The sequence below is a fragment of the Sebastes umbrosus genome, chromosome 5, assembly GCF_015220745.1.
Source record: "Sebastes umbrosus isolate fSebUmb1 chromosome 5, fSebUmb1.pri, whole genome shotgun sequence".
Lineage (NCBI taxonomy): Eukaryota > Metazoa > Chordata > Actinopteri > Perciformes > Sebastidae > Sebastes > Sebastes umbrosus.
Window position 1 is genome coordinate 21,914,153 of NC_051273.1, and position 10,669 is coordinate 21,924,821.

Sequence of the window (10,669 nt, forward strand, 5' to 3'; positions counted from 1 at the left end):
TGAGGCTGCGACTTCATCGGTTAAAAGGACCAGTGTGTAATAATTAGGAGGATCTATTGGCAAAAATTTAATTAGAATTTTAATAAGTATGTTTTCTTTAGTGTATAATCACCTGAAAATAAGAATCGTTGTGTTTTCGTTACCGTAGAATGAGCCGTTTATATCTACATAGGGTGCAGGTCCTCTTCCACATGGACTGGAAGTAGCCAAGAAAGGACAAACCAAATTCTGTTAACTTTTCCTGCCTGGGCCGGAGTCAATAACGTTACTCGCTCCCGTCGCCGCCGCTCTCTCTCTTGCTTCATCACTCACTTCCCATGTACACACACACACTTTATGCTCTGCTCCAAATGGCTCTAGAGAGGGACATTTGCGTTTTTGCGTCGTCCATCGTAGCTCTCCAACACGCTTGGCACATGGGAAAGGCTTCAGTTTGTGCTATCTCCTCACCTCACCGCTAGATACCGCCAGATCCTACACACTGGACCTTTAAAGTTCACCAAATATGAATTCCACACGATGCGAAGATGCAAATTTCACGCATGTGTGACCGCACCCTTAGAGTAAACAGTGCCTGGGAAGGGTTATTTCAGGGAAAATGTGCTTTCAGAGCTCAAAGTGGGACAAGACTTAGAGTCTTAAACACTGCAACTCTGAGGTCAACTTCTGTTCTGTTGTTGTGTAGGTGTGACCGATGTGGCAGTAACAGTGACTGGCAGTCAAACAGGCTCTTAATGAAAACAATCAGTCGGTCCTGCCGAGAATACCTCTCTAGATCTGGCGGTGTGACAGCCAGGATTATCTCTACAGTGGTAATTATACGAACAAAACAAAAACATACAATCCTGTTTCGCCACAGTTTTCTTTTCTCATTGGTTACCCTTCTCAGCTGAGGCACTTTTGGTGTGTGAGACCCATCACAGCGTTGTGCTTGCTTTTTGTTCTTTACCTTTCTTTTTCACTCTTCCCGTCCTCTGTTCCCCAACCTGCTTACCTCCTCTTCCTTTTTGTGATCACAACATATGATAAAGACCTTTCCCCTTCTTTTTCTCCAGCTCTCTGTCCTCTTTTCAACTCCACGTCTTGACGCTTCAACAGGACCTCCTACTGCTGCTGTAGTGTCAGCCGTGAGTGTCCTACGCCCTGCTGGGGTTGGGGGACGGCTTGCCTTCGTAGCCGTAGAGGAAAGTGGCTGCGATGACCAAAAGGGCCCCCAGGAAGAACACGCTGTGGACGACAGCAGACAACGCCGTCAGCTCGAGAAATCGTGATTATGAGAAAGAAAAGCAAACACAAAAAAATACAGAAGAGAGACAAGAGGGAGAGGTAGTGAGTGTTTCCTGTACCCAGTGGGGTCGAAGTCCTGTAGCCAAAAGTAGGATATAAGAGTTGACAGGATGATGGAGAGCGATGTAGCAAAGCCCTTGAGGATGTTGTCTGCATACTTGATGACCGCTGCTATGACCAGACCACCCAGCGCCTGGAGAAACAACAAACACACGGACGCAGATGGACAAAGGCATGACCTGAGCGGGCCGAGAGGGAGTCTGTTACCCCAGAGGCTCGATATTATATTTGACATTTAGGTGGGAAAAAAAACATATTGAATCACTGGCAGTGGGGTGAGCGTTACCTGCAGCGCTACGACAGTCCAGGTGACTGAGTTGTATCCCTGGAACATGCCTGACTCCTTCACCCTCTCTCCGTCATAGGCCAGCATCCCAAAGAGGCCAAACACCAGGCCGAACATCCCTGGAAACACACACACACACACAAGATCAGTTCAAAGAGTTCATCCTGAAGTCATAACACACTAAAGGAAAGGGGAAGAGCACAAAAGCATTATAGGGCCCCTTTAACGAATAGATTATTAAATTTAATCACCTAATCGTTTAGGCACCAATTCCCTTCATTTTACATTTTCTTGCATCACTTTTACAACTACTAACAATAACAACAACAAAAAAAACTACACAGCATTTTTCTTCCCTGCTCTCGTTGCAGATCTAGGCTCCAACATTTAATGCAGTTGAAAAAGCTCCAAGTTCACACCAGGAATCGCAGGAGACTTAACACATGCCTCACACGCTCCAGGGTAAAAATAAACTAGACAGGAACATTCATCTTAACAGAAACATATCGGAGGTAAAAAACCCAGCTGGCTCTCTACGCAGGGAAGAAAGGAAACTGTGCACAAACACAAGAGCTCGCTTCAGAAACATGGAGGAAGTGTCTTTCTCAATCAACAACATTGTTCCTCTGCTGATGGATATGCATTGATTAAATGTCATAAACTTATATTTATATGTAAGAATAGCTGGTACTCTGGATGAATACTGACCTAGCTGAATGTTGCGGACCCAGACGCTCTGTTTGCTCTCCTTTAGGATCTTCTCAAAGTAGACCCCAGCAAACCCACTGGAGCAGCACGCCACCAGTACTGCCGTCACACCGACAAACTGGGAGCCTGTAGAGAGGGCCTCCGTCTCCGGGGCCGGTGCAGACTCAGAGGGCCACTGCAAACACAAGAGAAACACTTGGATTGGAATAAACCGTAACCTTGAAGGTTCAATCTTGACCTTGGAAACAGTAGTTTGACAAAAAAAAAAAAAAACATTTAATAACTTTTTCCAGATGTTTCAACCGCATCCCAGCTTTCCTCAGCAGATTGAGATAGTTCAGTTGATCACATGACATAATGACGACATTTTGCATCTGACGCCAAAAATCATCAAAGAAGCTATCGGCTTACAACAAACTCCATCCACTGAGGAAGACCGCAAGATGTGGTTGAAAGCTAGTAAGTGGACCCTAATTTAAAGGTGCTATTGATAACATTGATAACATTCAGCCACTAGATGTCGCACCCTCCCTCCTGCGTTTCATTGCATTCACTTCACATCATGTGGTTGCCGGTTTGTTGTACAACCGGCATATTTTATGGTCAAGTGGAAGGAGACTCAGACATACAGTCGTGTCAAGTGATGAATTTTTCGTGGTTGAGTAATGAAGTAATTTTGCAACATGTAGCTATGCTATAGAGAGGGACGGATTAAGTCATAAGCCATTTAGGCGGTCGCCTAGGGAACCACCTTCTGAAGGGCGATGGTCTATATTAGTATATAGTTTATATCCCCCTGCTGCCATCTGGCAAGCGTCAGAGAAGTATCTGCTGCCGTACCACCAGACTACAGAGCAGCTTCTTCTCTCAGGCTGTGAGACTCAGCAACTCATCCTCCACACTCCACACCATGAAAAGTTTTTATTTATTTTTTTATTTTCTTATGTTGCATAAAGGTCGGGACTACAACTGCATTTAGTTGCGCAAGCTAGTGTTCTACAATGGCATAAATTAACCTTGAACTTTGAATATAAGAGGAAGCAAAAAAGAAAAAAACAGGAGCTGCTTCCATAAAACATCATCCAATGAATAAATATCCATATGACAATGAAAGTTATACAAGTATGGTAAATAAACTGCATTTATATAGGGCCTTTCTACCTTACCGGACAAAGCGCTTTACAATTTGCATCTCATTCACACAGACATTCATAAACTGAACCTGCCCATCGGGAGCAACTTGGTGTTCGGTGTGTTGCTCAAGGACACTTCGACATGCAGACCAGCAACCTTGTGATTAAAGGACGACCCGCTCTGACTCCTGAGCCACAGCCGCCCCAAGTATGTACTTAGCAAGGCCTGAACTCCCTGTGATGGTTAACAATCACACTCTCTCTGAAGCCGGGATGCTGGGTACCTAAAATTCACACAAAAGCATCTTCACAGCTTTGCCAAGTTGTAAAAATGCTGCAGAGTGTGAGTTCCTGCGTTATGTGCTGCAGTAAGCAGGAAAATGGGTGTTAATGCAAAATAAAAAAAAAAAAAAAAAAAGTTGATCTCTGGTTGTGCAAAGTCAGAATAGTATTGTAGCTACTTGCACTTTTAATAAGTTAACAATTCTTGGAACGAGATGTTGTTTGCCTGCCACCTTTATACTTTCCTCCAGTCGCCAAAACAATCCCTGCTGAGTGAGAACTAACTGACAACGAACAGTGAAAATGAGAAGTTGCATTAATTCAAAACAGGCCAATTTGTTTCTAAGCATGCCGTCTTTTAACTTTGTGTATTTGTAGGTGATACTGGGCCTCATGCAGGGAAGCAATACACAAACAAATTACCTTTTATTTTGGTTCCTATCCATAATTTATTCGTCTAATCTTGTTTTCACAGTCTACAAACTGTTTGTCCAACGTAAGGAAACATTCAAAACAAAACGTTTTAAATTTGAGAAAAATATAATTATAATGATTGGATTATTAAAGAACTACTATTGATCCATTAATTCAATTTTTTGGTGGCATATCTCCGATTATTGGGCATGTGCCGGAGTATTTGCACACGGCACAACACCTGCACTTATTGTTAAGGGGGCATTACCTATGCTAATAATAAACAATCAGCCACATGCCTCCAATTTATGATTTATGATCCATCATTCAGCACACCTAGGAAAGATCAGATGTGAATGGTTAAGAACGTTTGCTGCGTGAGGCCCACTGTTTGCCCACTGTTTGCACACAGGCTCCGGGTTGATATCATATGTGATGTGATGATTTGTTATTTGAGCCTTCGGGAGGTGCCGTGGAGAAACTGTCATATCCTGCACCGTTTGGGAGTAAATGTTTCTACCGGTCTGATCCTGTAGATTTATGAAGGTGCATCTTCATGTCCTCCTCCCTCCATTGTGCTTCTGTCTGAGTGCTAAGCCAGCATTAAGATCACATCCGACGTAATACTAACTGACTGGCATTTTCTTTTGTTGTGCCAAGAAGGAGGAGGAGGTGATATCACAACAGTCTCTCCTTTTTCTGACACTTCATCATTCATCAGCACATCCCTCGTAACCACCGGTGGCCAATATTTATTCAAAAGGTTCCAGTTCAGACCTCATTGTTTTGTTTTATTTATCTAACCTTTCTATAACTCCCACTGAAATTCTTTTTCTTTGTCTTGCACACTAGAAGAAATTAGAGATCGCAGTTAATTAAAAAAATAAATAAAAATAGGCACACTTCCAACACGCAGCTAAGAGTAAATGCTTCATTAGACAAAGTGACACCAACAGAACTGGCCACATTCGCTTTCTTCTTAGATTTAAAGGCACTGACGAGATGGATTTTCTTAAATCTTTCACTATGAACAGATATAAAAAGAAAACTTGAGCGCAAAGAGGTAGAGGAAGCATGCTGAGAATTCACTTACAAACTCTACATGTGGTGAGATTGGGCCACATACTAAACCTAAAGGAACAATGTGTAACATTGAGGGGGATCTACTGGCAGAAATGGAATATAATATTAATAAGTATGTTTTCTTTCGTGCTTTAAAGCTAGAGTGAAGATCCTGGCATTGTATGAAACTAAAAAAACAAAGGATTTCATTGGTACCAACCATGTCATAGTAGTTTGTCACAAAGGAGGTTAAATAACGCTCCAAACTTACACTAAATTTTGGCGAGGAAAAACTGTCATGGCCATTTTCAAAGGGGTCCCTTGACCTCTGACCTCAAGATATATGAATGAAAATGGGTTCTATGGGTACCCACGAGTCTCCCCTTTACAGACATGCCCACCTTATGATAATCACATGCAGTTTTGGGGCAAGTCATAGTCAAGTCAGCACACTGACACGCTGACAGCTGCTGTTGCCTGTTGGGCTGCAGTTTGCCATGTTATGATGTGAGCATATTTTCTATGCTAAATGCAGAACCTGTGAGGGTTTCTGGTGTTGTTAATTGATTTCCAATAATAAATATATACATACATTTGCATTAAGCAGCATATTTGTCCACTCCCATGTTGATAAGAGTATTAAATACTTGACAAATCTCCCTTTAAGGTACATTTTGAACGGATAAAAAATGTGTGATTCATTTGTGATTAATCATGATTAATTGTTTTAATTGATTGACAGCCCTAATTGAAGGCATAGCCGTAGCTCTTTTAGAGGATGCATAGCTTACTAAATCTTATTTTCAGCCCCAGCAGAGATTTGTTGTTAGCTTGCTATCAACTTATCCCGTATCAACAATAAAGACCATTAACCATCCCCAGGCTGCATACAGTCACTACTCTGGGGCGAAAAAGCTTTCGTTCATACCAATACATTTACTCTGATTCTATTTAAATAGGACCTATTTTTTTCCTTATTTTCAGGTGCATACTTGTATTTTTGGTTTGTACCAGAACATGTTTACATGCTTTAATGTTCAAAAAACGCTTTATATTTCTCATACTGGCTGTGCTGCAGCATCTCTTTTCACCCTCTGTCTGAAACGCTCTGTTTGAGCTTCTGCCCCGCCCCTTCCCGAAATGCCCAGTCTGCTCTGATTGGTCAACCGAACCAAACTCTTTGGACTCCATTCGAATTAGCTTTGTTTGAGGGCGTGCCAAATTAGCCGCTAGACAGGTATTTGTGGTGAAACAGGTGTTTCGGGCAGTTCAGGAGCAGTGTTTCTGTGGGGGAGAGTAGCTCCCTTTGGCACGGGCTTTGTAACTATGCATACATTTTACATTGCACAAAAAAAATATATAACACACTAAAGGAAAGGGAAAAAGCACAAAAGCATAATAGGTCCCCTTTAAAAGCAGCTGCTCATAATAACACCTGAGTGTCTCTATGTGCTTACAATTATTTTCAAGAGGAACCACAGAGAGGGTGTTCTGTGGCTTTTCTACATGATGGTGAAGTAGTGTAATTTCCATTTCTACAAGTAGTAAACAGACAAGAAGCTGTACTGGACCTGCACAAAAGCCACTCCAGCCATAAGAATCAGCAACGAGAGCCACTGGTAGACGCCCAGCCGGCGGCCCAGCATTGACACGGAGAACAGAGCCGTGGTCAGGATCTTCAGCTGGTACGTCACCTGATGGAGACAAAGCGGAACTTAACTGTGAGTCATTCATATTCTCACAGTCTCCTTAAACAAACATAAGCCGCCCTCCTCTGTACCTGGTAGGTGGCGGCGTCCAGGTTGGACAAGGCGACGTACAGCAGGTTGTTCTGCAGCGTGTAGATCCCCGAGGGAATCGCCAGCTTCAGCGTTTCTATGGGTTTGTGGGCGATTTCCTGACGCAGAATGCTGTTCAGAGCTCGCATGCTGTAACCTGAGGAATGAAAAGTTAGTTAGTTAGTTAGATCACTAGACAATTCAGTCAACTTTGACAGGATGTAATCTGAAATTTTAAAATTAGCGGTGGGATTTATTTGCAGTGTCTTTTTTAACTGGGTACTGAGGTCATTGTATCAGATCTGTACATGTTCATACTGAAGCAAAGATGACAGAGCAGTGTTAGTAAAGTTTTCACTTTGATATGCTGGTAGTAAAAGTGGTAGTAAAGCTCAGGTAGTAAATAGTTTGATAGCTTCAGTATGGCACCGTTTCAAGTAGGGATGCACCAACTTTTTCAGTCCCGATACGGATACCTGGGCTTTGGGTGTCGGCCGATACTGAGTACCGATCTGATACAATCACTAAGCTGTATGCCTCCCTGTGTGGAAGTGACTGGGATCATTCAGGTCAGTCAGGTTTGACTTAAACATTGCTTGAATCATTGTTGTTTAAAGTGGTTTTATGGATATTATCAGATATCACAATCATTTTTTCTTAGTTAGGGAAATGCAAAGTCAATTGATTGATTACGTCGAATGACAGAATCAAAAATAATTTTGATATTTGAATGATAATTTCTTTCATTTACAGAGGAAAAATGATTTTTTTAGTATCAATACCAAAAAACTTGGCTAATGTATCAACACTATTATAAACAAAGAATCAAATGATATCCAGCTTTAGTTTTTTGTGTTTCATCACCCTCAAATTTGTTATATTTTCTGATTGATATTAACTATGTTTTTTATGTTTTTTTATTGGTGTGGCAGTTTTCATGTTTATATATTTGATATATTTATTTATTAAATATTTATATATATTGTTTTTCTTTTTATATTTTCTTTCTGAAACGTTACAAAATAAAATGATAAATCTTTGTTGTTTAACATGGTTTTATGGATATTATCAGACATCACAATCATTTTTTCTTAGTTAGGGAAATGCAAAGTCAATTGATTGATTTGATCAAATGACAGAATCAAAAATAATTGTGATATTTGAATGATAATTTCCATCATTTACAGAGCAAAAAGGAGAAACATAAGCTGGTTGAGTTGGTGGTAACCCTTGGTGATTATGGTGGTTATGGTGATATGCATTAATGTGTCCCAGGTGCACTACTACTCACTGTGCTCCTTGAAGACGAGCAGCACACAGGTGAGGATCTTCATGACCTCGGCCACCACCACAGCTGAGGAGGCCAGGTACCGCGGGCCCTCGGCCTGCAGGGTGCGGGAGTACCGCATGGTGAGCACCAGGGAGGTGGTCTGGAACACCAGCACGCCCAGAGACAGGTACTTCAGCCGCGAGGAGGCCATCCTGGTCACCGTTGTTGTCACCACTGGTGTGAACACTGGTTTGAACACTGGTGTGAGGCTGAAGACACAGAAGGCAAGGCAAGGCAGCTTTATTTGTATAGCACATTTCAGCAAGAATATAAACACACGAGTAAAAGCTCTAGAGCAGTATATAAGATCATTATCTGGTTTAATGAAAGGCAGCAGCTAACAGGAAAGTAGAAGAGGTCATATAGATCTTTATATTCACTCAGACATATGCAACATCCCTTTTTCTTTGCCAAGAATTTTCAAAGAAGTTGGACGCAGGTCATTCCAACACAAAGCTGTACAACCTGTTCATGTTTTTAATTTGTGTGTACTTATGATCCTCAGTTTATTTGTGCTACATATAAACTGAAGACAAACTGTTGCAATTGTTCTTCATGCTGATGTAATTGATTTAAATATGGTCATTGTATTAAGTCTTTCTTGTATAACAGCAGAGGGCTGATGATGGGGGTCTGGGTGGGAGATGGTGAGCAAGCTGTCTGTATGTGTGTATTTGCAGTGTATGTTTGTTACGTAATGACGTTTTGTCTGTATGTGTTTTTGTATTTCTGTCTATAGGACCCCCTCGAAAATGAGATGCTACATCTCAAGGGGCTATCCTATCCTTTCAATAAATTCAAGTACATATAAAGATACAGTCCAAGCAGTTAGGATTTGTTATGTAAATACAGAAGCACAGAGAGGAGTAGAGGAAGACTTTAAAGGTCCCATATTATAAAAAAGTGAGATTTTCATGTTTTTTATTATAAAGCAGGCTTAAGTACTATATAAATACTGTGAAAGTATCGAAACAATCAATCCACAGGAAAATACACTAAGCCCGAATTCAGAAACTGAGCATTTGAAACAAGCTGTCAGGATTTCTGCCCATTCGTGATGTCACAAATATACAATATTTAGACCCTTTACACAGCTTTAAACGTAAACATTTTAAATGTGTCCCAGTTTATTTCCTGGTTGCAGTGTATGTGAATGTCATCAGCTGACAGGAAGTACACATGGACCTAAGCTGTTAACTAGCAAAGCAATTCTGTTGCAATTCAGTCAAAATGCACTAAAACGGAGCGTTTCAGACAGAGGGTGAATACAGGCATATTCAGGCTGACAGTATGAGGAAAATAAAGTTGTTTTTTTAACATTACAGCATGTAAACATGTTGTAGTAGAAACACAGAATACAAGTATGAACCTGAAAATGAGCACAACATGGGACCTTTAAGAGACAGAAAGAGGTGTTTTACTCACACACCTGCTGAGGAGAGACTCACCTTTCTACCTGTCCTTCAATGGTGCGTCTTTTAGGGTTTCTTAAACCTCGGTGTTCTCAGCAGCTCTCTGCCAGACACACAGACCAGGTAGTGGAGGTACAGCTGTCACAACAACAGCAGCACTTCAGCGTCCATTGAACCCGAGCTGATGATCGACCGTCCTGCTGCTCTGAGCTGCTCTAGCTATCTGCTCTGAGCTGCTCTAGCTATCTGCTCTGAGCTGCTCTAGCTATCTGCTCTGAGCTGCTCTAGCTATCTGCTCTGAGCTGCTCTAGCTATCTGCTCTGAGCTGCTCTAGCTATCTGCTCTGAGGCTCCTCAAAGGCGGAACCGACGTTCACCGCCATCACGGCTGAGCTGACTAAACCGCGGAGCAGTGAGGAGTTAATTATAACCGAGTAGAAGTCTGGAGAAGAGGGAGAAGAAATGTCATGCATGTAATGTGGTAAGTTAGATCCGGGTTTACTTCCGTGTACAGGTTTCTTCTTCTTCGTCTTATTTGTCAAAGCTTTCCTGTGAGAGAGAGAGAGAGAGAGACACCTGCTGGACCGGAAACACACTGCAGCACCCATATTTATTATAAGTAAATAAATAAATATATAATATATATAATAAATAAATAAATAAATAAATAAATAAATATAATATATATAATAAATAAATAAATAAGTAAATAAATAAATATAATATATATAATAAATAAATAAATAAGTAAATAAATAAGTAAATAAATAAATGAATGAATGAATGAATGAATAAACAAATAAATAAATGAATAAATAAATAAATACGTAAATAAATAAATATTATAAATATATAATATACATAATAAATAAATAAGTAAATAAATAGGTAAATAAATGAATGAATGAATGAATAAAT

The 10,669-nt window shown here is 40.8% G+C and overlaps 1 protein-coding gene across 1 annotated transcript; it reads right to left on the reverse strand.

Moving 5' to 3' along the window:
* Positions 1 to 369: 369 nt before the first annotated feature.
* Positions 370 to 9,975, reverse strand: slc35a3a (solute carrier family 35 member A3a). The gene is made up of 8 exons (XM_037770693.1): positions 9,789 to 9,975; positions 8,302 to 8,549; positions 7,013 to 7,167; positions 6,804 to 6,926; positions 2,342 to 2,516; positions 1,634 to 1,752; positions 1,347 to 1,480; positions 370 to 1,227 (listed from the first exon to the last, which is right to left on the reverse strand). The coding sequence occupies exons 2-8, from the start codon at positions 8,489 to 8,491 to the stop codon at positions 1,137 to 1,139; spliced, it is 987 nt and encodes a 328-aa protein (XP_037626621.1). The 5' UTR covers positions 8,492 to 8,549; positions 9,789 to 9,975; the 3' UTR covers positions 370 to 1,136.
* Positions 9,976 to 10,669: the final 694 nt, after the last annotated feature.

Excerpts from the sequence above, each read along its gene's own strand:
- slc35a3a (XM_037770693.1), bottom strand. The coding sequence starts at position 8,491 with ATGGCCTCCTCGCGGCTGAAGTACCTGTCTCTGGGCGTGCTGGTGTTC. Across the intron at positions 7,168-8,301 it reads GCTCGTCTTCAAGGAGCACA|GTTACAGCATGCGAGCTCTG; the intron begins GTGAGTAGTAGT and ends TTCATTCCTCAG. Across the intron at positions 1,228-1,346 it reads CAGGACTTCGACCCCACTGG|CGTGTTCTTCCTGGGGGCCC; the intron begins GTACAGGAAACA and ends TGTCGTCCACAG.